Source organism: Amblyomma maculatum, chromosome 2 (assembly GCF_055883805.1).
Source record: "Amblyomma maculatum isolate TAMU_Amacu chromosome 2, ASM5588380v1, whole genome shotgun sequence".
NCBI classification, from domain to species: Eukaryota; Metazoa; Arthropoda; class Arachnida; order Ixodida; family Ixodidae; genus Amblyomma; species Amblyomma maculatum.
This window is the reverse complement of record NC_139345.1, coordinates 31,981,408-32,009,223: the sequence shown is the minus strand read 5'-3', so window position 1 is coordinate 32,009,223 and position 27,816 is coordinate 31,981,408. Positions and strand designations below refer to the sequence as shown.

At 46.5% G+C, this 27,816-nt stretch overlaps 1 protein-coding gene across 1 annotated transcript in view; it reads left to right on the top strand.

Annotated features, from left to right (window-relative positions):
- Positions 1 to 27,816, top strand: part of tup (LIM1_Isl and LIM2_Isl domain-containing protein tup) — a 178,298-nt gene that overhangs the window by 46,120 nt on the left and 104,362 nt on the right. The window contains exon 3 of the mRNA XM_084591879.1: positions 10,536 to 10,758. Coding sequence (XP_084448005.1) covers positions 10,536 to 10,758 — 223 coding nt within the window. The remainder of the gene's footprint in view (positions 1 to 10,535; positions 10,759 to 27,816) is intronic.

Genomic DNA, 27,816 nt, shown 5'->3' with positions numbered 1-27,816 from the left:
CGGAGCGGCTGTGGCGGCGACGGTGGCATCGCAGAATCGGAGCATCAAGAACGACGCGATGTTATCGTGCGGCCGCTTACAAGTTCGGCCGAGACGGGCTATGTGTGCAAGCAAGCGCGCCCCTCCTCTGTGGCGGTGGCGTCCGGGCAAGGGGAGGTTGGAGGGACAGGGGAACGAGGGGGGTGCGGTGGGCTTGGGCGACAGCAGGGGTGCCACGGGTGTCTCTCATCTTGGCCTGGACGGGGCCGGACCGACGGGCGTGCCCCGGCTATGACAGCACTATCGAGGCAAAACAGCTTCTTCTCACGGTGGTGCGTCTTGGCTTGACGTCAGAGGCAGCTCCTCAATCGCCTCCCCTTTGCACGCCCCTACCAAACATTTAGTACCCAGCTGTCATCCTGCACAACAGGTCGCTCGAAGCCTTAATGCAACTAAAAGCTCCGCGGTGAGCGTTGTTGCACCGGACTTCATGAGCGTACTATAGAAAGCCAAAGAGGACCATACGGCCATGTGACGTGACGAACGATTAAAAGGAGGCGCAGAAGCTGTCATTTTGTCTGACCTTGCATCCCAGGCTTACTTTGCCGAGGAGCGTGTCGACATTCTTATAGCCCCAATAGACGATTTTGAACCGTACGAATCAGGCCCCGGGCGAGGTCAGTGAAGGTAATCTTCCAATGCCTGAGCAACTGCAGTTGACACTATTATCGTACCTAGCTAGCATCAAGGCTTGAACTGTGAAAAAGGATCCCTTCGTGGCCAAGTAGGAGATACAGTAGATTATAACTTGGATATTACTACTTTGTAAATCTTATGGCTGGTACGTGTCACCAAACTCCTGTGACGCCGCAGCGGTGTCCTATTGCTTCGGGCATCCGCATTGTGACGGATGTGCAGGTGAACGAGGCGCGGGGTTCGATTCCCGCGTGCCGCTGGGTATACTGACTGGTTTCCATTTGGTATACCAGTGTTTGTCCTAGCCTTGCTCGAATCCAGTACGATATAATGCTTCGAAAATCAGTATGTGACCGCATCTCGTGTATATCACGTTTTATCGCGTGACGCTCTTTGCCCAAGCCTCTCCATTAAATTCATCATCATCAGCCTGACTATATAGGCTACTGCAGGACAAAGGCATCTCTTATATTGCTCCAATTAACCTTGTTCTGTGCCTCCTGTAGCCAGCTTATACCCACAAACATCCAAATATGCGCCATAAACTAACTTTCTTCCACTCACTTCCTTTTAAAATCCAGTCTGTTACCCTTTGCAGCCATCGGTAATCTTGTCTTCGCACTACATGTCCTGCCCGAGCCCATTTCTTCCTGGTTTCGTCCGGGATGTCATTAACTCGGGTTAGTTTCTTGACCCACTCTGCTCAGTTACATGTATCATATCCTTTTTCGTAGCTCTCCTCATAGCCCTCATTGTAATTAAGTTAAACCATTTTCGTTAGCTTACAGCTAAAATATAGCTTTTATATACTTTTATCTTGAGGAATGCTGGCAAAGTGCCGTTCATGATTTGGCAGTACCTGCCAGACTGCGTTCACACTCCCCCTCCTTAATTCACTCTCGTAGACCAGATATGCAGACACTACCTATTGTAAGTATATATGCTATGACTTATACCACTCCCAGCGCTTCGCTACTTATCGTAAACCGCTGTTTCCTTTTAAGGCTGATACCTAAAAAAGAAAAAGAGACAAGTGAATTTTCATTTTCGAAATTCTTAACAGCTTGCGATGATGATTATAAGGACATGCAGAAAATGTGGTTTCTTAAAGGGAACACGACATAGTAGATTGGTTCGACAAAGACTGATAAATTGCATATTCCCAAAGAAAACTTTGTTATTCTTTTTAAAAGTAAGACCCCTGAGCATTTTTTTTTTTTTTTTTTACATTTATGTGTTGCGAAGACACCTTCTCGGACTCGGAACATCACAGGCGCTGTGTTCTCTGATGCCTGTACTTGTATCGTATAGTATGGGGTTGCTGTATACCTTTTTTTCATGTGGTTCATTGTAAAAACAGTAATATGGAAGCAGGACTTCAGAACCGAAATTCGGAAAAACTATGCGCCGTTTTCAGGCAAGTTTTTTACGGGCGCAATTTTTTTTTTTTTTTTTTTACCAAATCGCAGAATACTGCTATAACAATCAATATTTCATCGCCTCATCAGTCAGGAAGCATCTATAGTGGTGTGTTTCTATTCTTTTTCAAAAACACACACCGCTGGTTTTTTAAAGCACTCTTATTTGATGCGGGCGAAGGACCAACTTCAAAACTACCATTTTGTTATTCATAGATAAATTGGACCATTCCTATCAGTATTTTCATAACAGTAGCTTAAAATACTCCACACTTGCCTCATAATTAAAATTGATGTCCAAAAGAGCGGGGCTTGGTGAGATCGAAGCGTTGCAGCATTGTGCAGAGGTATGTATAGCGTTACACAGCCCGTCCGCGGGGACCCGCGGCTGAGTGGCGTTCGGCTACCGATTCCAAGGTCACGGAGTCGAATCCCCACTGCTGCGGCCGCATTTTGATAGAGGCGAATTGCAAAAACGGTTGCGTGCTCCTGCGATGTCGGCGCACGTTAAAATTTCCAGGTGGTCCAAATAATTGCATAGTCCCCCAGAGCTCGTCTATCGCTGCAGGACTTTGAACCCCGCATACCACCACCATCCGAGGGCTTTTAAACAGCACTAGACTACACCGCGAAGAATGCGCCACATACTATATTGTGCTTACAGCCTGTTCATTATATTTGGCAGAAACTCTCCTTGTTCCATTTCAACAACCGGCGCGATGACCTGTTCAGGCCTCCCTTGGTGCAGGAAGGAGTTCAGTCATGGTTAGTTTGTTTTGGTTTAGTTTGTGGGGTTTAACGTCCCAAAACGACTCGGGCTAAAAGAGGCGCCGTAGTGGAGGACTCCGGAAATTTCGACCATCTGGTGTTCTTTAACGTGCATTGACATTGCGCCTTGCCTTTCGCCTCCGCGGAAAAGCGGCCCCCCGGCCGGGATTTGATCCCGCATCCTTGGGCACAGTATAGTCGAGCGCCCTAACTACTGCACCACCACGGCGGGATAGTTCAATCATGGATCAGAGTTGTAGCTGTTCTGGATCAGAGTTGTGTCTACTGGCTCCATATGTTGCATAACGTATACTATCGCGCTCACTATGAGCTACACCGCGCGAACTCGCGTCCGAGCGCTCTGCAACGCTGTACAGGGGCGCCGATTTCGCCGCGTTTTCGGGTTATCTGGAGAGGGTGTAGCTGTTCCAGAATGCGCGCTAGAACCCCTCGGTACGCCACGGTACAACCTTGCAGAGTGCTCGGACACGCGCTCACGCGGTGTAGCTCATACTGAGCGCGATAGTACATTGCCAGGACCGCGTATTGTGCGTATAAAGGCATCGAGATTTTGCTGCTAGTGGAACCCAATAACTGTGTCTTTTGTGAATACGCATATCCAATCATCTGTTCAGGGCGCTTTCTTTGCCAAGAAGCGTGCAATTAAGGTTGGATTTTCTTTATACCACTGCGATTGCAATTCGTTGCATCTGTGGACGAGGTCGAAGGCCATGGGTTAATTCCGCAGTATTTTTCAATGTATAGAGCACTTAAAAAAAAAATCGTGAAGTAATGAGGTAAAAGTGAGCTATAGTGATTTATTTACCTTAATATTTCAGTTGATCGTCTTATCTGCTATGCGAAAAAATTGCAGCGGATGCTTAAGACTACTTGCATGGATTAAGGAGAAATCATAGGTGAATTAAGCTGGATCAAAATATAAATTAGAGTGGCTTAAGATATGATAAGGTAGATTAGTAGTAACCACGTGTGTAAATCGCAATGACTACTTATAGGACGACTGCGACCGCTTGACTTTTCCGATGATACCGCGCTGATTTTTCGGGACCACTTGTGGGCAGGGTCTCAGCCGCAGGATGCAGTTGCTAATGAAGCACATGAAGCTTTCGCCTTAAAAAAAAAAATAAATAAAAAAAACGGAAGTTGACATCGGCGCCGCTTAGTTATCGAAACGACCAGGGGTGATGATGCGCGTCTCGCATTCTTCGTTCTTTTGTTGTTTCGTAAGAGCACCGTTTTCAGTGAACATGACATTTTTCGTTCTTATTAAGAAATGATAACTCATAGGCTGACTTAAAATGAGGCTGTCCTGTTATTATCGTCACGTTTTTCACTTACTATTGCGCTCATTGAAGCGGCAAAGGAATTGCGATTGCAGAGGGCAAGAAAAGGCCAGCCCTTCTTCTCGAGTGAGGAGGAGCCTTCTACATTTACGTAAGAAGGAAGTGATCAAACGTTATTCATTCATTTTTCTTTATTTCAACAAGTTCGTAATCAAATGCCTTGACATCATAGGCATTGTTTGAAGACTTCAAACACTTTTTGACATTTTTTTCTATCCATACCTCAAAAATGGTTAGCCATCCGTCAAAAATTCCTCGACGCATTTCTGTCTCGACACCCGTATTCCTTAAAATGTCTTAAAATGTCTCGACACCCGTATTCTTTCAAATCCCTTTACACACGCTACGAGCGCCTCTGCCGAGCAGATGCCTCGACCAACCCTATACGACAGAGACGTCTCGGGTGGTCACATGCGCAGACAAATGGCGTCCGTCTCCATTATAGACTGGAAGCACGTCGCATGCACACAGCTCGAGCGCCTCGGGAGGACTTCCTTCGCATTTGCAGCACCACGAGCTGCTGCGCAGGCGGTACGCACGCGCAAAGGCCTTGTGCAGACGAGATATGCAAAACAGGAACAGCACGCACTACGCAGCGCCGGCGGCGGTGACGCTCGGAAGATAGAGTGCGCGCGACATGCTCGCCGTCGTTGTCGAACGCAACCAATTTGCATGCACACATAGCGCCTCACACTCGTCTACCGGGGAAATCTCGCCAATACCGCCACGCTGCCCCCGAATCTCCACGACGCGACAGCGAAACGCGCAAAAGAGCCTACCCGCAAGATATAGCCACAGACTCTCCCCCTGTACTGTTTCGCTGTTTTTGTATTTCTGGTTTCAGGATTTGTCTCGGATGTTTCTGATATCTCCGCGTGCTGCCGGGAGTCTAGTTGCTGGACCACCGAAAACCTAATCGTGGCTTCATAAATCGTGAGCGGAAAAAACAGGTGCCCGTATACACCGGGCGTGGAAGCACCGCGGCAGTCGTCGTCGCAGTCGGACGTCAGCACCAGTGGCCGGTGCATATATATATATGCCGAGAAGCATTGCACCGCGTATCAACGGCGTGTCTCCACTCGGCGACGTTTTTCGAACGTGCCGCACTCTAAATGTGACGCCTGGGGGCAGGAACCGACGCACGCGCCTTTCTTGCAGATAGTCCACCGAGACACTCGCCGGAAACCGGAACGTCCGAGCCGCGGTGGTCCGTCGCGCATGCATGCCCGCGCTGGGCTCGCATTCCGCGCGTGTATGCTGCGTACTGGTTCTTGCTGCATGCCGCCGAATGCGCGGCGTGCGGCTGCTGCCTGCTTGTCAACGAGTGCAGCCAGGAGGACGCATTACTTTCGGCACGCGAAAGCTCCCGACATTTTTGGTCCCGCGGGACCCGCAGCGGCATGTTCGAGTGAGAGAGAGATAGCTAGAAAGAGGAAGAGAGCTAGAGCTCGCGTCTCGATGGATCAAGTCGGAAGTCCGGATGCATCCAGTTTGCTTGTATTTATTGTTAACATTTGTCTTTTCAGCAGCGGGGAAAGGGAGATAACGCGTGTGAATTTTCCTCAAGTGCACCGAAGAAAAGGAAAGACGCCGACGAACGCGCGTCTATAATTATAGGCGCTGCTCGAAAGCTGGATGCTTGGCGTGAAACGAGCACTGTGCCCGGTATAGCGGGCAGAGTGAGGTTGTGGTGTTTTCGCTTAAAGGAAGCGGGGGACATGTAGGAAGCATAATAGCAATATCGAAATGTTAGCTATACCTGTTCAATACTGTAAACAAGCCGGCAATTTTTACGTTCACGGCGAAATGATGCAGACAATTTTCGCCATAGTTGCAGTCATGACGTTTACTATACCTTTGAAACTTCTATATTGTAGCGTAACGGTAACGTTAATTAAGGGACATGAACTGACAAATGGATCAGAGAAGAAACTACAGCTGGTGAAATTCTAGTATAAATCAAGGAGAAGAAATAGGAATTGACGTAGAAAACACACCACAGAGCGGCAATATAGCTTAGAATGGTTGTTTTGTAGGCGCTCTGTGATGTGTTTTCTACGTCTTGTCCTTGTCTGCCGCGCCGGAGCATTTCTTAATGTATGGATCACCAACTGGCCTACAAAATCATCATCATCATCATCATCATCAGCCTGACTATATCCACTGCAGGGCGAAGGCCTCTCCCATACTTCTCCACTCAGTTCTGTGCTAGCTGCATCCACTTGACCCCTGCGAACTTAACCTCATCCGCCCACCTAACTTTCTGCCGCCCCCTGCTACGCTTTCCTTCCCTTAGAATCCAGTTTGTTATCCTAAGCGACCATCGGTTATCCTCTCTTCGCACTACATGTCCTGCCCATGCCCATTTCTTCTTCTTAATTTCCCCTATAATGTCGGTAACAACAAAATACTCCTTTGAAAATGGCCTACAAAATAATCCTTCGAAAACGGTAATTGGCCGTGCACGTAATGCGAAGGCAAGTTAACCATGATGGTCCCTTTATAGGGGTCGACAGAATGAATTCCACAGGAAGATAAGTTTAGCATGCACGGGGCGGAAAGTTAGAAGGGCGGTTGAGATTAGGAAGTTTGGGAGGATCAGATGGACGTAGCTGGACGAGTAAATTGGAAGGATATGAAGATGCCTTTACTTAGCAGTAGGTGCAGTCTCAATGATGATGATGCTGATGATAGTGTCGGGAACAGAAGTGACCTATATACCACGCGGTCTTAAACGACATTGTAACAGCATGGAGGTCAAAAAGAAGGTTTTTATTTCCAGACATGCCGATTTACTAATTCGACGCGGTCCTGCTTATCTAAAACGCTCAAAATTATACGCTGCGATGCGATTTAGTCGAATACCAATGAACATGCACCATTTTTACGCCCGACAGTTCCTATAGGTGTCACTTCGCCTTTTCTCCACCATCCCTGAGGCCAGGTAAATGATTTTATATTTTAGTGGACTCAGCTCGGGGGGGATGAACTGCAAATAAGGATTGATGACCTAGACAGGAAAAGTAGAAAGGTAGGCTTGAAAATCAATTTGCAGAAGACTAAGGTAATGTTCAACAGCCTCGGGAAGGAAAAACAGTTTACATTAGGTAGCGAAGTACTGGAAGTAGTAGGCGATTATGTCTACTTAGGACAGGTAGTAACCGCAGATCCGGACCATCAAAAGGAAATATCAAGAAGAATAAGATTGGGATGGAGCGCGTTTGGCAAGCACTCGCAGATTATGACTAGCTGCTTACCGGTATCGCTCAAGAGGAAAGTGTACAACAGTTGCATCTTACCTGTACTCACCTATGGGGCTGAAACGTGGAGGCTAACCAAGAGAGTTCTACTTAAGTTGAGGACAACCAAGAGGGCTATGGAACGAAAAATGGTAGGGGTAACATTAAGAGATAGGAAGCGTGCAGAGTGGGTCAGAGAAATAACTCAAGTTACCGACATTCTAGTGGAAATTAAGAAGAAGAAATGGGCATGGGCAGGACATGTAGTGCGAAGAGAGGATAACCGATGGTCGCTTAGGGTAACAAACTGGATTCCAAGAGAAGGAAAGCGTAGCAGGGGGCGGCAGAAAGTTAGGTGGGTGGATGAGGTTAAGAAGTTCGCGGGGGTCAAGTGGATGCAGCTAGCACAGAACCGGGTTAAGTGGAGAAATATGAGAGAGGCCTTCGCCCTGCAGTGGGTATAGTCAGGCTGATGATGATGATGAGGATTTTAGTGGAAAAGAGTTCTTCACTTACAAGTTCAGTTCTATGTCACAGTATTGCACATATGTAGAGGTCAAGATATGGAAGTTACCGGCGACGAAGAAGCTTGGACAACATATTAGAGGTCGCTTCAAGGCTGGCGCCGTTATCATATTTTCATGTTGCCTGCGTACTGCGAATCACGAAACTTTAGAGCGGAGCTTCGAAATATGGGAAGGCCGAAGTACCGAACACTATGTCCACTGTCGTCTCCTTTCCGGAAAATTTATTTGGTCGGATTCACTAAGCGGCACTCACGGACAAGGGGAACCATCGAATCCAGGTCAGGTACTTGTAGTGTGACAAGAGTTTCTGGCGTACAATATAAGACATATCCGGAAGTAAAGCATGAAATTTCTAGAAGTGAGTTCAATCTTGAAATCAGTGGCACCTACAAGGATGACCGGTATTCATTATTCTTAAGATTGCTGGCTCGTCTCAGCTTACTGCGTTCTGCTTCCTGAATGTGGCGTCTGACAGGAACTCAACCTATTGGATTTGTAGAAACGGGCACGAGATACACAAAATTCTCGCATATCATATAGGCGGTATTCAAGTGATGTCACGGACGCCATTTTGTGTTGCAGAGCCCAGTTTCATCTCTGCGATAAGAAGTCAGATATGCCTGCAGCTTTTCCCCTGCTTCATTAACCACAAAGACACTTCTATCCTTCAAAATGACCTCAATAGCATACACCAATGGTGCTCAACGTGGCTAATGTTTTTAAATACTACAAAGAAAGTACTCCTTTCTTTCCACCGCCGCCGAAATTATACTCTGCCTTCTTGTAAAAATAAGTGTTGTGCCGCTACTTCCACTATAACTATTTTAAATACCTTGGTATTAACCTCACTAGTGATTTATCATGGGCTTACCACGTCAACCACATAATAAATTCATCTAATCGAACAATTGGCTACCTTCTTCGTAACCTGCGCATGGCTCCTCCTTCCTTAAAATGATTAATTTACAAAAGACTTATGCGCCCTGAACCTGAATACGCAGCGCAACCTTTGATCCGCACCAAACTAACCTTATCACATTGCAGCTCTTGAATCTGTACAGAACCGTGTTACTCTCTTTATACTTTCAAACTACTCAAGCTATTCTAGCATATTCGCCTTAATGTTGCAACTTCAACTTCCTTCTCTTGCTTCCCGTCGCCGAATTTCACGCCTCTGCCTTTATCACAAGTTTTTTTCATAGTTCACCTCATGACAACCACCTCATCCAACCGGTACGTCGAACATCCCGCACAGGCCATTCTAACAGCGTCATCCCACATTATGCCCGCACTACTGCATTTCGGAAGTCTTTTTTATCGTACATAGCTCGCTACTGGAATGACCTTCCCAGCTGAGCAGCTTCGCGCTAATCTTTGGCCCTGCTCATTTCAAGACTGCCATCGAAGAAGCCTCATCATCTTTGTAATCACCTTTCAGAAACCATTAACCGCCGTTCAAGCGCCCACCCCTCATGTAATGTCCCACCTGGGAACCCTTGAGGTCCTAACAAATAAAAAATGGCCGCCACTGTGACGTAGGTGATGCACATATAGTCATATACAGAGCACAGCCATGATTTGTTAGACGAAAGAGAGGAAGAAGAGGATTTTACATCCGGATTTACTTTTAAATTAAAGATACCTTACGGAGAATTAATCTGCTCCACCACGGATCAGTCAGACGGTCTGAATGGCATTCCAAATAAAAAAAAAATTAAATACTCAGACCTCCTTAGATGTTGGGGGAGCTGTACAGCCAAATTTTATTTGAATTGGTTTGGAGAAACTTTATTTATCAAGAAGATCAGTAGGATAAGAACAGTGGCCCTCTAACAAAGAATGACTCCTTAGTCCTCAAGTTTGGCTTGTGTGTTCTTGTCCGGCTCCCCCAGGAGCCTAAGCCATGCTCCCGTGAGGGTGCTGGTAGGCCTTTTAGGGGCGGAATTTCCTTACAGTCCCATAGGAAGTGTTCTTTGTTGCTTTGCGACCGCAATGTAAGCAGCCTAGGATCGATGGTCTGTTTGGTAATTTTCGATCGAAGAATGGGAGTCATGAATGTCCGGTTTTAGGCTCTATGTAGGTTTCGGCCTGTTTTCTGTCCGGGTGAGGTGGAGTGAGTAGTCCCCACCCTCCATGACAGGTGGAGCTGCTAGGACGGATGTAATAGGGAGCCTACATGTTTCGCCGCGACGCACCATAGTTAACTGCATCGGTGCGCAGTGTTAACTACTGCTGCGCAGCTTGTGCACGAATGTCAGGTGACCGTTAAAGACCGTTGCTTTGGTACGGATGCCATCTTTATTTCTGAAGCAGAGCGCGGCCGTGAAGGACCAGTACACTGGTACTATGTAGGGCCGGGCATAGCCAACGCGGCACCAGTATTGGGCCAATGGTGGTTGTAAATTATGGATGCATATAATACCGATAAGTTGCAAATAGTGAGTGCAATAGGCAGAATGGAATATGCAAGGACTTGTGGAGTAACTTGAAGAACTGAACGTACATGGAGTGAATTAATTGCTCGTGGTTCCTCCTCCATTGCAGTGTGCGTGTCGGCCTCGGACAAGGCGGCGTCCGGCTGCCGCGTGCGGCGGGTGTGCGCCGGCTGCGGTGCGCCTATCCGCGACCAGTACATCCTACGCGTGGCGCCCGACCTGGAGTGGCACGCGGCCTGCCTCAAGTGCGCCGACTGTCACCAGTTCCTGGACGAGACCTGCACCTGCTTCGTGCGCGACGGGAAGACATACTGCAAGCGCGACTACGTCCGGTCAGTACCTACATCTGCGAGCTACTTTTGAAGTTATATCCTATACCTGTATGCGGTCCCACTGTTAATTCGACTCGAGCATATCACACACCCGTGCATGGAACGGGGGAAATCCCCCTCTGTCGCCTTCGGCGAGTGTCGAGCCTGTGTCGAAGACAAAAGCGCGTGGCGATGAAAGCGAGACGGAGGTAGTACACTGGCGCCACGCGGCGGTGAGGGTGGTGGCGGCGACAGAATCGACGGCGAATCATCAACGGACTTCGTCGTCGAGTGCGTCGCGGCGCCCCCCGAAGGCGCGACCGGAAAGCCAAGCGGGCACCGGGGCTTATCAGAGCCCGCCAAGCGCGCGGAATTCCTAATGTCCTATCGGCCGCGCCATCGGCTCCTCCTGGACTCACGCCGGCGGTGGTGGTGGTGGTACTGCGCCGCGGATGGCCGCCGGAGAAGGGGGGCGCAGACCACAACGGTCAGGGCCGACCATTTAGGCACCCCTCTTCCCCTCATCTTCCACACGCAACAGCAGCAGCAGACTGCGCGACAGCTGGGCGTCCCCATAGCGCTAATGGCCGGAGCGACGACGCCACGTCGTCGCACCGGCTCCGGCATGGCTAATTGTCGTCGCCAAAGCCCCCCCGGGCCTGTTTTGTTTTTGCTGCGTTCGCTGCTTCTCCGGAGACGAGATCGTGATGGACAGAGAGCTTTGGGCCGGCTTTTTTCCCCCTCGTGTCTTTTCTCTTCGAGGCTCAGTCATTGCCTCCCATCCCATTCCCCAGTGAGACAGTCGCCTAAGCGGTGCATTGCTGCCTCTAGATAAGCGGCCCAGGCGCCGCTTAAAGTACGCACATCTGAGCGGCCCTGACCGCTGGGAGATCCAAACCTTCAGTCCCGCACTCACGCTTGACCATCGAGTGCGCGAGGGCCATCATATCCACGTGCATCTCAAACGGAGCTTCCCGATTAGAGAATTCGCGCGCGGCTTTGATGGGATTTTTTTCTGAAGGTATCGCCAACTCGTTCACTTTTTTTATTTTGTAAATAATGTACAAAGCTCCCCCTGTACTCTCTTGCTATAGCTCTCCGCTGTACTTCTCCTCGCTAACCTCTCCCTGCCCTTTTCCTTTCCAGCCGGCCACAGGTGGGGTGCCTAGGTTACTAGACAGCAGTTGCCGCGGCCGGAAACTGCACTTTTCCTTCCTTTTTTATTATTATTTTAATAAACCACTACCACCACCTTATGCTAACGCGACTCTACAGTATGAGCGATTTGATGGCAGGACGAGGGAGCCCGACGTTTTCTGCGTTTTTAGAGGCAGAGGATCAGTAATGACGGAGGCTTACAGGCCAGAACGACCGTTCTCCCCAACACTCATCGAGTGTTGGGGAGAACGAGAGACGTAGGAGGCTAACGCTCGTGACAGTGTTTCGAAGAATGCGACTAGTCACGTAGGTTTAGTTTTCGCCAGTGAATTAAGGCTTGCCAACTTTTGAGCACGACGCACTTAGTGTGCCAGCTGAGGTCTGGCCAATAGGGTCATCGTGTGTTCCAAAGCTGTGCGACTGGCTGTGAGACACGGTATCTTAGATTACTGTGGATTCATTATGCCCATCAATATCTTACTATATGGGTTGTTTTCCCCATTACTTTCCGTCTCTGCGCTTCGAAGAGAGCCCGGGTGATGGAAATCAGATGTCGAAGTGTTTTAGATACCGCAGCAGGTATACTAATATGGTTCTGAATCGGGCCCTAAGACAGCTTTGAACGTGGCGTTGCTTTTGGTCATGCTGCATCTCTCATCTAGGCACTATATAGCCGACTATGTCCAGCCCAGCGTGGGCAACATAAGCAGTCATCAACTCATCCCTCATCCCTCGTCATTGTTCTGCCGTTTCCCCTTTTTTTTTTTTCGTTTCTTATTCCTGTTTTGTATTCAAGGAATGCCCCTCCTTCAGTGTATACACTCTTTCGTCCACACTAACTATAGTCAATAGGGGTGTTTAGCTGTCACTGATCCACCTTAAGCAAGGGAGTATCGAGAACAATTCATGCAGAAAAATATGTTTCTCAAGGACGCGGGATCGAATTCCGGCCGCGGCGGCCGCTTTTCGATGGAAGCGAGAAGCAAGGCGCCCGTTTGCTGTGCGATGTCAGTGCACGTTAAATAACCCAAGGTGTCGAAATTCCTGGAGCCCCTACTGCTGGGTATCCCATATAGTCTCAGTCGCTTTGGGACGTTAAACCCCATAAACAAGAAATGTGTTTCTACCTTCCTTTCATTATAGGGACGAAGCCAAGATGAGCTCATCAGCAGACTTCTGTTTGAGTTGCCGCACAATTAACAATCTGCCATTAACACTCTGTCGACGCTCTGGGCCATTTCCTTTTCCGGACGCCGACAACAGGGGATCATCGCGAAGAAAAGCTCGCGACGTGCCGTCGGGGCCAGGGCCGTCAGAGGAGTGTGCGCCGTTGGAACCGGATCCCTGTTGAGCGGACGTCGTCAAAGCAAATAAGACGCTGTCGGCACCTTAGGTTGTTCGCTCAGAGCTGAATAATGTCCTTCAATAGATTTGCTAATCGTATACCGGCTGTCGTCTCCTCCGCCTTGGCCGATGGTTTCTGACCCGTGCCCAAGTCACGTCGCCCAATGGACAACGTGCCGCGCGCATCTTGCGCGATCACACATTCCGAGCTGGCGCTGCGCGTGCTCTTGCCTCGTCCAATTTTATTGTGCAACTTGTTCCGTGGGTTCGCCATTACATCTCCGCCTAACAGGGGACACGACGTGTGTCCGCCGTTTGTACGTGCGAAGTCGGATATCAGATCCAATCTGTTTTGAATACGGCTCAACGAAGCGGGACGCCATGAGAATATAGGAGGAAAACCCGTATGCTTCGTTGGTAAGGAATTGACGGTCGGCGGAGATACGAACAAGCGATATGCAACAGGTTAAATCTAAAACCGCCTCTTACGCTTCTACAGACCAGTTTATATGAAGAGTCAAATTAAATGACAATGACTGTGTGGAGTGTTTAAGATAGACAAGCGAGCTGCGAAGTAATATGTGACGAATTACTCAATTAGCAAGTTGGTTGATTTGCGGCTGACATATGATACCGATTTGAGGAGTGAGTAAGGCTCGAAGCAACTAGCGATGCGAAGTTCTCATTGCTAAAGCACCATTTTAATTGAGAAAGTTGCACTGAGCCCAAATAAGGGCTTCCAATATGAGTGATAAGACTGCCTGGGTGCCTAACGTGTTGCAAGTTGCGGCTGATGATTTTGTAAGCCGCTTATGGGATTAGCTTTGCGGAATATGGCGGCAGTTGTTTCATGCACCACATGGCGGCATTTAGATCAGAGTTGTGCAGGATTAAAGCACGTATATCGGCCTGATATATCTGTGTCACAATGTACGAAATCACTAGAAAACTGCTGTTGTCTCCATTCCAGCCACATCGTATCTTTTGTGACATGTGCAAGGTGCCCAGTAAACGAAGCGTTTGGTGACAGATACATGCATGCTTGAAAAGCACACGATGTGGGAGGGTGACTGCTTGTGTTTGTCCTAAGCCCCGCAATTTTTTCACGATTGAGTGCGACGCCCTAGAAACCTGAACACTGTATACTCATTTAATTGTCGGACATTCACTTTTTTATGTACAGCCATGGTCAAGAGTGCGGAATATGCGATGCGACTACACAAATGGGTGCCCAGAATGAACTGGAAAAGCCACGTTTCACTGTGCAGCTTTATAATTCGACGTCAAGGGTGCGGAAGTATATGCGAAATTCAGCTACATTTGGTGCTAAGCTAGTGTTTAGTAAGATTGACAGCCTGAGATGCATCTTGTTAAGCACACCAGAAAGTTATTGGTAATCTTGTGTGGTCTGTTCGGAACCATGCAAAGACGGTCACATATGCTGCAAACAGCTTATATTATCCAATGGCTTGCGCGAAGTCTCTCGACACTGACTTTCATTCACCTCCGACGCTTTCTTGGTTCGATTTGTCACATTGTGATGTCCTGGCAAATCATACCAAGCTGGATCTTGTCCGGCCTAACTTATTTTCAGCCTGGCGGATTCTGCCCTTCAAAGGTTAAACTGCATAAGTTGTAGAGTTTTAACGTGCCGAAGCGACAAGGGGTCTATACGAGGGGCACCGTAGTGAAACGCTCTGGAGTAATTTCGACCACCTGTAGATATTTAAAGTGCGTTGGCATCACAGAGCACACGCCCACCTTTTGCATCTCACCTTCGTTGAAAGGCGGCTACCGAGCCGAGACTGGAATGCAATTCGGGTCCTCCGGGCTGATAAGCTGAGCGTCCTAACCATTGAGAAGTGTTGTCCCACAGCTCTTTGCACTTGGCGCAGAAACTGCACAGCAGATGCTTCTCTACACGTTTTCAGCAGGCACCCTTGCGCATCTTGAGCAACAGTGGACTGCTTTTCCAATGTAGCACTGTCTCGTAATATCCATCGATAAAGCTCCTTGAAGATGCCAACATATTCTTCAAATAAACTGTGATCAGCCATTTAAGACCTCTATGATTTAAATCCATCCATATGTAAAGTCGACTGTGACAAAGAGACTAAAGAGACCCCAGCCGAATATCCCTCATTCGCATGGGTCCTGCTGAGTGCCTAAGAGGGGTTTGGCATAGTCTCCACTGTGTCCCCCTTATGGTGGTGTGTGGGGGATGTAGGGAATTATGCACTGCCCATATTACAATGCGGAGAATGTCCTATGCGTTTCCCTATAGCAGGGTCACACCGTTTAACCCGGTCGTGTACAGGAGAGAGGCTTCCCTTCTTATTAATGCGAAAGCGTTATATGTTCACAGATTTCTGTCCGCAGACCGCGTCCGCACACCGCGTCCGCAGCAGTTGTGAGTAATTGAAAAGTGATAGAGATTAATGAGAGTGTCAATCGATAGAGGGTGATGTAATATTGTGCCCGAAATATAATTAGGCCAGTAAGTTAATTAGGTAATTAACTAGAGGCAGAACACGGAAAATAGTGTCCGCAGCAGTTGTGGGTAATCGAGAAATGGTAGAGGTTAGTGAGTTGTGTCAATCGATAGAGGGTGACGTAATGTTGTGTCCGAAAAAATGACTAGGCCAATGGTGATTAGGTAATCATTTAGAACCAAAACACGCAAAATTATTTCCGCAGCTGTTGTCAGTAATTGAGAAGTGGTAGAGGTTAATGAGTGGTGTCAATCGATAGAGGATGACTTAATGTTGTGTCCGAAAAAATAATTACGTCAATAAATTAATTAGGTAATTATTTAGGGACAAAAATGTTAAAGTAAAGGCGAAAATGATCTCATTAGCCAATGGCTTAGCGCTACATTTGAATGCATCATTAAATCAGTCAATTAAGGGGACTTCAGGGATGTGACGTCACCCAACCTGAAGTCGAGCCAAAAAAGGGCATAGGAAGGGATTGGCGCGCAATTTGAAAGTACTGAATACTAAAATGGGTAAACAATAAGTGAATTAATGTGACGTAGAGGACGTAACGTCACGCAATCGGAATTAGAGCCGAAAAATGGCATAGGAAGAGATTGGCGCGCAATTTGAAAGTATCAAAGACAAAAATGGGTAAACAAGAAGTGAATTAGGCAACTAGAAGCATCCAGAAGCAACGAACAGCAGCATCCGTGCTCTCGCATTACTCCAGTGCAGATTCTGCAGTGCTCTTTATTTTTTGAGCATATGCCAGTCGGTGATACCGCGCAGCTCACGAATACGCGAAGAAGCAAGGTGTCATATAGAGGGTCTATATAGAGACCGTACTGTCGCGGTCCAATTAGGACTCGGGATCTGAACTCAAACCGCCCACTGAAACGCGCTGTTCAGCTTCGCGGAGTAACAAAACCTGCTTCTTCACTGATTGCAATGTGCCGCAAGAATCTGTAAAGACGTTGATCGGGATTGCAGATGGCGACAGCAGCAGTTGATGGCATTGTGGGTGACCGTGTGCGTGGCGACGTAGATCTGGCTGAAGGCACCAAGAGTCCTGACTGTAGTGGAACAGTGGTATGCTTCGAGTAAACCGGTTCACGTATTACCTTGCATGCTGCACGAAAGTATAGATAAATAGACTCGAATCTGCAATGACAGCAGTTAGAAACGTGTACGCGTGTTGGGAAGGAGGGGGAGGGGGATACACATTATTTGCAAGACGTGCACAGCGACGTATACCTAGTCGTTCTTATCTTCAGGTTGACCTTGGAACCTTACATCGGCTGTTCCATCAGAAAGCGGGGGGTTTTTGAAGCGAAAGCTTGACTACGCCATGTATCAGCAAAGATACCCTAGCAGACCGCTTGACCTCCAACGAGCCAGGGGTTATAGTATTGATATTAACCATGGTACCACCTATAGTGTACCACGAATTCACCTTTTACCTTTGACCTAGCTTCAACGGAAGATACAGCATCACATGTTCCCTATTGTAGTTGACGGCGTCCTCGACTCCATAATATCGACAATTTAATCATTGTCTAAACCTAAGCCTAACAAAAGCAAAACCAAGCAAAACGATGCTTCCACTTCGCCTTACTAGGTTTAGCAGGGTTAAACCTAAGACTTTTTTTCTTTTTCTTCTTTAGTGTTTTTCAGTTGTGATAGCCAAGCACTTTTGCGGGGAAGTCTGTGCAGATCAGAAAATCGCTGGTTCCTCGGCGGTGCGAAAATTCGTACTCTTTGCGTGCAAAGTGGATGCTGAAAGTGATCGAGCGATCACAATTTGCAGGAATGCCATCGCAGGACCACAATTTCCTCAGTTTTGTTAGTATTAAAATTGAGACAGATTTATGTTTTGTAAAGTTTAATGAAATGGGCTTGCATTTTGAGCGTATAAGCGTCAGAAGCTGAAAACAGGAAAGACACATTTTATAGATAGAAATGCAAAACAAAAAAAAAAAAACAAAAAAAAAAAAAAAACTCGTCTTTTTTTTTTTTTTCGTTTTTTTTTCGCCGCTGTCAAAGGGGCGACATCCATCGTCCCGCCGTGAACACCGCGAAATATGCAATCGCAACAAGAACGTGCATGGAATAACAATTCCAGGCATGGGGGAGATGCGCCAGCGCTATGCGATTCTTCCCACGTCCTTATCACGGGGCTTCCCTAGATGGCACGCAAGATATGTGCACATAGTTTTTGTTTTCGCTTTCGTCATCATCGCCGACGCTTCATTCACGTATTCATTCTGTGTACACGCATCTGACGGGTATAAACAGTATTGGTATTCCAGTAAACCATGACGAGCAGAGCGGTCGGGTTTGCCGGCAGTCGAAGGTATCAGGAAAATTATGAGATTTCGATCGCGTGGCGCAATCCCTGCATCAAGGAACTGGTTCGATGCACCCAAGCAAAATGAGACACGTCACTTCGAGCTTGTAGATTGAGCCGTGTGGCGGCGCCTGATGATAGCGTCCAAAGCAACATAAACGGAAGCTGGCTTTGTTGACATTCACAGCGAGATGGCGGCGCGCTAAAAGAGCTTGACCTAAAGCTTGACCGCCCTGAAGAGCGAGCGAGAGACAGAGAGAGGGAGAGAGAGACAGAGAGAGGGAGATAGAGAGAGAGAGGGGGGGCACTGGGAGTGAAGTATTTTTTTGTTTGTGTGTGTTTTTGCGCCTTCTTTTTTGGACGCTACAAGTCGGCGAAATGTGCGCGCCGACAGCGCTCGAACGGCCACTGCAGGCTTCGTCCGATACGAAGGCCGTGTGAAGGCCGTGTTGCACGACCAACCAAGTTCCTCGCATGGAAGTTAGGATTTACTCGTGCACTGTCCAGAGCAAATTATTATTTTATTATTACGTTTAGTTGTGGTCGTCAGGGCGTGGCTGTTTATATAGCGTCATGTGTTACAGACCTGGGCGTGGCATTCTACGTGCTGAGTAATAGAAAGAAAAACTACGGGCGGCCTGATCAGAAACAAAGCGAGAATCAGGCATAATTCGGTAACTGTATACAGTCCAAATTCGATTTTACGAAACCCGATTTAACGAAGATATCCTGGTTCCACTTTCAGACGCTCATAGGGTCAATTGTCTTGACTAACTGGAAGAAGCGAAACACAATTCGTGATCTGTCCCGATTTAACGAACCTTTTTTTTTTTTTTTTTTCGAAACATGGAGATGAAAACTTTTGATCTGTTTTGCATAGAACTTCATAAAATTTATTGATTACAAGCCAACAGTAACATCGCGGAGCGCATTTGTCCCGCTTTTACCAAAGTGCGACTAGCAAAACAAGATCTCTAATTTCGAAATGAGTTCACCTGATGGGGTGGGAAGTTGTGGATGTCGTTTATCAACTACGGCAGATTGCCGGAATACACGAGGGGAAAGACGTGCTTGGTGCACGTCAAACTTAGGAAGAATTCGTGCGTTCGTGGTCTAAAAAGAGCACGCAGTGATAAATAAATAAATAAATAAATAAATAAATAAATAAATAAATAAATAAATAAATAAATAAATAAATAAATAAATAAATAAATAAATAAATAAATAAATAAATAAATAAATAAATAAATAAAAAAGAAAACAGCGTACGCTTTGTTTTAGCCCCCTGCGGCTCTTGTCGTTCAGGAAAATTTTAAAATATACAGCTTTTCTTAATTTTTTTCATACGGGCTATTTTTGTCGGTTGTTTCCGAGGGCCGTATTTTCATTTTGGCGCAATTACGTTTTGTCGAGATAAGACCGCGGTAGCTTGGTGCACGCTGTAGAAAGTATCGAATTATGCGGTATTTTAAGTCGAGTACCTCGAAAACTTCAGTAATGCAAGTAAGTGCCTCACTCAAGTTTTCGAGGTACTCGACTTAAAATATTTTATAGCTCCGCTCAATTTTCTTAGCTCGAGTTTTAACTGTACTAAGCTTGGAAACTACGTTTTACACGAATATGAATTTTGCTCATTTCGTTCTTTGCGACATCTTTGCTGATTTCGACATCTGAAGAGAGAGATCGAGAGAGAGAGAAACGAAAGTCGAAAAGCGTCTACTCACTGGAAGTTGTGAAACTGGTCAGGATTAAATAGTACCGTCATATTGAGAATGTAGCTCAGAGACAGGACACTGGAAGGGACTTGTCATGACGGGAGTATGCGTTTTAATTCAGCAATGCATTTAACGGCTGCATTCTTGCCTTCATACATCCGTCTGTCCGTCCGTCCACATCGTGAAGAAATGGCTCAACTCGGTTGTATGATTTCAGAGACAGGGCTCAATTTTCGAAATTTGCCCTCGCCTGTCGCCGTCACGTTGCCTCTCTGATTGGCTCTCAGAAAGTATCAGTCATGGTCACGTGCTTCAAATTTGTGGCGCTAGACCGCCACAAGGTTCAAGATTTGGCGCGAAAGCGCAAAAGCGTTCAACACTTAAGCAAACTTTTATGCCGAAAGGGAGAGTATGAAAGTAATTTTTATTTCTTTATGAATGCAAAATATTCTCATGATATGACAAAAAAGAAAATTCTTTTAAAACGGTTTCACCTCAAAATTTTTTTTACATGATTTTGTTACCCGCTGGTCTTGCCGGATTGGACGAATCTTGCAGAGCCTCGGCTTCATTAACTTAATATAATCCGACTTTATATATATAAAATTATGGCGGCTGTCTATATGTTTAGCTCGCCTTCGCTTCATAAGAAGCTGGTTCTCCTCTATTTTCTGTATCAGTCTTTTTGCGCCGCGCGGTAATTAGTCGCGGTTACATAAGCAATGCAAAATGTCTATCGCTTTTCTTATCGTGCCTTTCCTTCCAGGCCACAAAACTGCTTTTACTAATTTCCCGGGGACCATTATGACGTCAAAAGACGAGGTGAAAGCGCACGATTTTAGCCCCTCCGGAGCTCTGCGGACCAAGTTGTTTTAGTCGAAGTTTCGACTGTTGCCTCTTCAATAGTACAGAAAACTTCCACTTGGCCAGTTATTCGCGCCTTTTGTGGCTGTAGGAAGAAGGAAACGAAAATGCACGGGCCTGCTACTGGCTCTGTAGCTGAGCCACCTCCGCTGCCTCGTGCGGACAGAAGAAAAAATTGAGAAGGAAAAAGAAGAGGGAGAGAAAGACGCGCGCTGCAACAACAGCCGTCGTCCACCACCGAAGCAGTGGCGGGTGCAATGACGGCCTACAACAGATAAAAATTCGGTAGCTGGCTAGCCCCCGCCGCAAGCGGCGTTGACCTACCGTCCCAGCCCCATAGGGCCAGGAACTGCCACCACCAACAAATTGTCCCGCCAGGGTGGCGCAGTGGTTAAGGCGCTCGACTGCTGCTGTGCCCAAGGACGCGAGATCGAATCCCGGCCAAGGAGGCCGCTTTTTAATGGAGGCGAAAAGCAAGGCGCCCGTGTGCTGTTCGATATCAGTGCACATAAAAAAAAATAGCATTTAAATCGGCCATTAAGGGTTATATAATTATATAATTAGTTCATAGGGAGGGAAAAGCGCAGTATCTGTCACACTTGTTTCTGTGGACACCTGAACCGCGCCGTAAGGGCAGGTAGGAAAGTGGGTGTGAAATTGGATATAGAGAAAGGGGAGCTGTAGTGGAGGGCTACATCGCACAGCCCACGGACGCCCCTTCGCGTTTCGCCTCCATCGAAACGCAGCCGCCGCGGTCGCCATCGAACCCGGGTACTCCGGCACAGTAGTCGGACGTCTTACCACTACATTTTTTCTCGTGGTCTGTCGAGCGATGACGTCAGCGGTAAGCTCGAATGCCGCTACTTAAAACTTGATTCGTCCCATTGCGCGTTCAGCGGAACGCACTGTTGGCGTTCGATGCAATGCCGAGGGGACTCCACTGTTAATTACATAATAGCGTTTCACAGACACGGAGGATGTTTTGTAGCGAAAGCTACATATTGGCCACGAACGAGGAGGTTCGCGTGGCAGGAGGCCAGCCGTTGTCTAGCAACCGTCGAAGCTGGCAGACGCCGCGCGCTCGCCGCGCCATCTGGCAATCAAGGAGCAACCAGAATAACATGTCTCGTCTTTAATGCAACAACAACGTAGCTAGACATAGTAAGTAGCACATCTTAATTCTCCTTCTCTAGCGTGAGGATGATAGTAGTGTGATGATAGGCTAGTCAGCGGCGCATTTCGGGCGAGCGTGTACTCAGCATTGGACAAGATTGGATTGGACTAGATTAGATTGGAATGAATTGGATTGGACTTGATTTGACTGGTTTGTATTGGAGAGGTTTGGATTGAATTGAACAGGATTGGTTGGACTGTGTTTCACTGGAATGAACTGTACTCGATTGGACTGGATTTGATTAGATTGAATCGGTTTAAATTATATTAGACTGCATTGTGTTTCACTGGAATGAACTGTACTCGATTGGACTGGATTTGATTAGATTGAATTGGTTTAAATTAGATTAGACTGCATTGGATTGGATTACACTGGATTGGATGGAATTATATTGGATTGGAGAGGAGTAGGCTGCCCAGCGCCAGGTACACACACTTTCACTACGTATATCCTGGCCTAGCTGAGCAAACCACGGCCAATTTTTACACTTCTGTTTCATTTATTATGGATTTTCGCGTTACAACGGATAACAATGCCGACACCGGATTTTCTGCGACACGGGGCCCTTACGCTCTCGCGAAAAAAGAAAAAAAAAAAGGCCCAGGTGGGGAAATTTCCAAAGCCCTTCACTGCGGCGTCTCTTGGGTCTGAGTCGTTTTGGGACTTTAAACAAACCAGACCAATATTAAGGCGAAAGCCCTTCTAGGTTCATGGAACTGAATCCCGTGCGCGAGAGTTGTGCGTATGATCTGTGCATGGGAGCTTGCTAATAACGGATGTACGAGGAGGGAAATTAGAAATGAAAACGATTGATGGTGATTGGTAATGAATAAGAGTTATACGACTGATATCGATACAGTTAACGAAGAATGATAAGAACTAATACAATAATCATACAGTGACAAAAAATGGCTGCGAGTCATCGTTCGGCATATTGGTCGTTCCTTTAAGACAGCAATTGACTGGAAATGAGAAAATATGCTTAGTTATGAATGGTAATGACTACATTCACTAGACATGACTCAGCACTACTACGGGACGACCAGTATGTTAAACAACGACTTGTAATGGCCGCAATTGACTGAAAATGAGTAAACATGCTTAGCTGTTGAGTGGTAATGACTACAATGACTATAGCATGACTCAGTATGACTATGGAATGACCAATATGTCAAACGACTACTTGTAATGATCGTAACTGACTGGAAATTAGTAAACATGTTTAGCTACGAGTGGTAATGACTACAATGACTAGGAATGGCTCAAAATGTCTCATTTGACTGCGAAACGACCAATATGTCAAACGACGACTCGAAAGGACCGCAACTGGCTGGAGAGGAAGGGTAGGCTTCCGCCGTTCTCCTCTTAAGAGACATCTCAGAGACCCTCAAATTTTTTCTCCTTTTGTCTGGTGGGCGCCGTGTTCTGAATGGTTTATTTCCTACTCCGCAGAACTAATAATCAACTATCTCGTGAGCTCCGCAGCGGTAGTGCAGTGGTTAGGGCGCTCGACCTCTGTGCCCAAGGATGTGGGATCGAATCATGGCAGCGGTCTTTTCGATGGAAGCGAAAAGGCTTGTGCGCTGTTCGATGTCAGTACACGTTAAAAACCCCCTGGTGGTCGAAATTTCTGGAGTCTTCCACTACGGCGTCTCATACCCTGTGTCGCTTTGGGACGTTAAACCGCACATACCAGACAGCCAACTATCACGTGACAAGCAGTAGATCCACTGTTAGCTATCCTCAGTAAGTGACTACACAACCGTAATTTCAACGGCATTGAGCTTTTATCTCACATGTAAAAAAAAAAAAAAAAAAAAAAAAAAACATACCAACGACAACACGGCTGCTTGTAGAAAGCGCTCTCTTGTCTTATCAAGACAAATTCGCATACTGCATGGTGATGAGTGAAAACAATGCGAAAGCAGAGAACAAATGAAAGTGCCATGAGAATACGTTTGTTGTCCCCTTTGTTGCGTACTGTTGCTGCAGTAGACGTGAGAGGACAAACAGCGGAAGCTTTGTGATTTACTCCCATGGTGTGTGACGAAATTGCGGACCTCATTTGCTATTTTGTGCACACCATTGCAGGGAAGTAAATACACCGAATCGAATAATTTGGTTATAAGAATGCATATAAGCGCCTATTAAGAGCATGGACGTGCCACAGCTGCGAGTTTCAATTGGTCAACGTCTCGAAAATGTCAGAAGGCAATTAGGCGGAATGCGTTTAGTTTTCTCCGCATCAATACACTCTAACAATCACGCTATTCTAAACTGAAACTGTTTTGCACTGTGAACTTTTGTAATGTAAACTTGCAAGTGATGCACGCAAGTTGGGGAAGGAGTAGCAAAACACATAATTTAAAAAAAAAAAAAGGGTGGGGGGGACCGAACAATGTTTGAAAGTTTAGATTATTACCCAAAAGAATTAACGAGTATACAAAATTACAACTGTGGGTGCCCAACAAAATGTTGTTTGGCTACACTAAAACCTTTCTTCTGTATGATAGCATAACATAACGTAACGTAACACTTCAACGTAAAATTTCCAGCTTTTTTTTTTCGTCTGTTTTGTATATATATATGACATAATCAACAGGAGTCACAAAAGATCAAAGAAGACGACACTGCGTCCTCGGCGACCGCCTATTGCCGCACACACGTTTCGTGACTGAACTGAAAACTCTGCAACGCGACGTTGTGCGAAAACATGCACCGCGACCACCGATCGTGGATGGCACAACCACGCCCCCGCCGAAAGCATGGCCGATCTGTCACGCCATCGGCGCCCATCTCGTAGAAGAGGGTCCGTCGTGGCTTCGGTGTTTGCCCCTCGCAAACGGTACTTGCGTCCCCCGGTTTGTTGTCAAGTCTAAACAAAAGTAAAAGTGGGGTCGTAGGGACGCGAAGGGCGTCACGAAAGACCTGGATCGCCGGTCGATGATCATGCACGCAAAACACTTGCACTGGTCGCGAGCACAGCGACTGCAGCGACCGTCGCGGCAGGCTTCCGAGTTGGCGTTCTTGGAGAAGATGGCCGATGGCGCTAAACCAGAGAACGCACGTGCTGTGGCGATCAGTATAGATAATTTAGGATTCCAAAACGGTTGCTTGGCCATATCTAACTTGTATTTGTGGTTTGCGCTGTAATACAATTTAGCTAATTTAGGAGAAGTCGATCATTCCTTATAAAACCGAATTGTTTTGAAAACAAACAAACAAAGGAAGCATATATACTGCAGTAATTCCCGCACTTATCTGAAGAAAGAGAGGGAGCCAGTCAGTGAAAAAGGAGAGGAACGGCTGGCTTAGTGGAGGGCTCCGAAACAATTTCGAGCTGGGATCATATTTTTTTATTTATTGCTAGGCTTTGACAGGCATCAAATTATATTGCAGAAAAAAATAATAAAAGCCGCCAACTCCTAAGAGTATGGCTTTGGCACACTGAAATTCTCTAAGCAAGGGCTCTACACATTGGTAACAGTCCGGGGTACATGTTTGAGATTTCAAAACCTCAATAAACTTGTGAATACTTTCACGAGAGTACATGCCTGCAGGCCGGGAATCGAACAGTAATAACCGGCCATTCGGGAATGTCATATACAATGGCAGTCCACGAGCATAATCTTAAATCAAAAGGACAACTATCTTCATTCATTATCTGTAGGCAGAAATCTAATTCCATACGACGTGAGCGGTAACTCTTTTTTTTTTAATAATCATTTTCACGCCTCAGAAATAAACCTCTTCCGAACAGTGCAAAAATGATCTATTGTTTCGGTTGGTTGAGGCAGTTGGATCCCCATGGTAGAAAAAAGTCATTTTTCTTTTCTTGGAAACACTTTACAGGCAACGTTCCAGTGTGCAGTTTGAAAAATAATAATAATAATAATAAAAATTGTTCCCGGTGGGACCTGCATCTTTTTAACCCTCTTAAAACGTTACTGCTTGGGCCTCCAGAGTATAAGGCTCTGTACATGGGCTCCGAAAACAGAATGTCACATAAGTCCCTGTACAATATTTTTCGCTTAACACTGTTTAGGTAACCAAATGAAAACCTGGCAATCAGAAATCTCACAGGAAAATCATGCCCCCAAAAAAACTTCCGCACTGAACCTTTGGTTAGTGGCTGTCCCATAAGAAGGTGCGATATTTTGAAGTCCCATTTTTTACAGCCGCACAGAAAAGCAGCTGCAAGCTACTGCGACAACAGAATTCCTGTACGCGACAACTTTAAAGATCATTGTGGCAGAAAAGCCCGCATTAGCACCGATTTCTTTGACCGCGAGTGAAAAATTCTCATTACTTGACAGGCCATGGAAGTCACAGCCACGGTATGGTGTTAGAACTATTCCAACACCATGGTCACAGACACGTAACCTCGCGCAGGAATTTGAAACACTCTAAACCACTCAAATTAAACGTCACTTCGTGCGTGAGACGAAAGGGGTTAAGACATACTCGAATTGCAAATTAAACGATGACGCATATCTGAATGGTTTATACCTTACAGAGTATAATAAGGGCAAACATCTCCTGCATTCATTGAAATGCCTCTCTCTCTATGATTAAAGTAATTTTTATTTTGTTATGATGTCCGATGAGCTAACTGAGAACAAAATTGTAGTACTGAAAGTGGTAATGTTTATGACGATAACATTATTAACTAAGAGCCTACGTAAAGGCCAATACGCGGCAGTTAGTCGCTCACAAGAAGAAAGTACAATTCTGGTAAGAGAATGAAATTGGGCTACTTGCTGAAGCATGAATCACTGGAGCGTTCGCTTTTAGGAAAAAGGACGCAGGTCGCGTTGGCACACCTTCGTTTAGCTTGCTGATTTTAGAAGTCAGTGACCTATATTGAATTCTCTCACAGCGTTGGATGTTATCATTTTCTATGTCGTGTGTGCGCGCGCGCGTGTGCATGCGTATGTGTGCGTGCGTGCGTGTGTGCGTGTGTGTGTGTTTCCCCGCCTCATTTCTAGTTTTGTTCCAAAGGTTGAGACCAAATGATAGAAATATGACTCTTACTTTTACAATCGCATAATATTTATAGTTCTAAAGATGTGAAATTTGTCAATTTTGTTGGCAGCTTAGCCGAGGTGGGAAGGAAAGCTTCTGTACCACTTGTCCTGGATTCGCAATTCAAGGAGCATAAATCTGGAGAAAAAAATTTGTCTTGTTTTGCCCTGCCCTATCCTATAGTGTCTTTCAGTAGCCCACGAACATTACCGTCTTTCAGTAGGCCACGAACATTTTTCTGGCTGATCAAAGCGTGGGTGGAGAAGATTTGTCCTGCTTCCTTTCGTAACTGGTACAAAATACGCGTGCCGAGAAGTTCCGATGTGCACGGTATTTTACAGTGCTTTTGCCCGCCTGCATTTATATTCATTAAAAAAAAAATAATAAACCGCGTCGTCAGTGCTGCTGCACCGTTTCTGCGTGCGAACTTCAACCAGCTCGCCCTTGGTCAGCTTGGCTTATCATTTGACTTGGTCCCTAACGCGTTCACGGAGCATTTTTTATCTGTCTTAACGCTGTTTCGTCTTTCGGACCAGTCTCCTCGTGTTGTGATTCCCTTCAACAGCATTAAGGCTTTGAAGAAGAAGACTTCTTACGTGTCTTCATCCAATTCGGCCCATGGAGCAATCCCGGTGTCATTTCAATATTCGCCTCTCCTAACGCCCTGTGGTATGTAAATGCGGCTGGGATGGAAGCGGCTAGTGAGAATCACGAAGCTTCCGCTTAGAAAGGTTTTAGACGAAGCATACTTGAATTTGGAGAGAATTTGGAGAGTCATTGTATGATCTGGACCGCTTGCATTCATTCATATCGCCCTCCCGTGGACCGCTGGAACGAGGGTTCACGACGAAAGCGCAGGACCCTCAAGTCGAAGTGACAGCAACCGCGTGGCTAGTGAAGACAATTCGAAGGTATACCACCGACAGGCCCTCACAGAAGGCCTTTGGAGGAAATGTGTGATGGAGTATGCCTTTC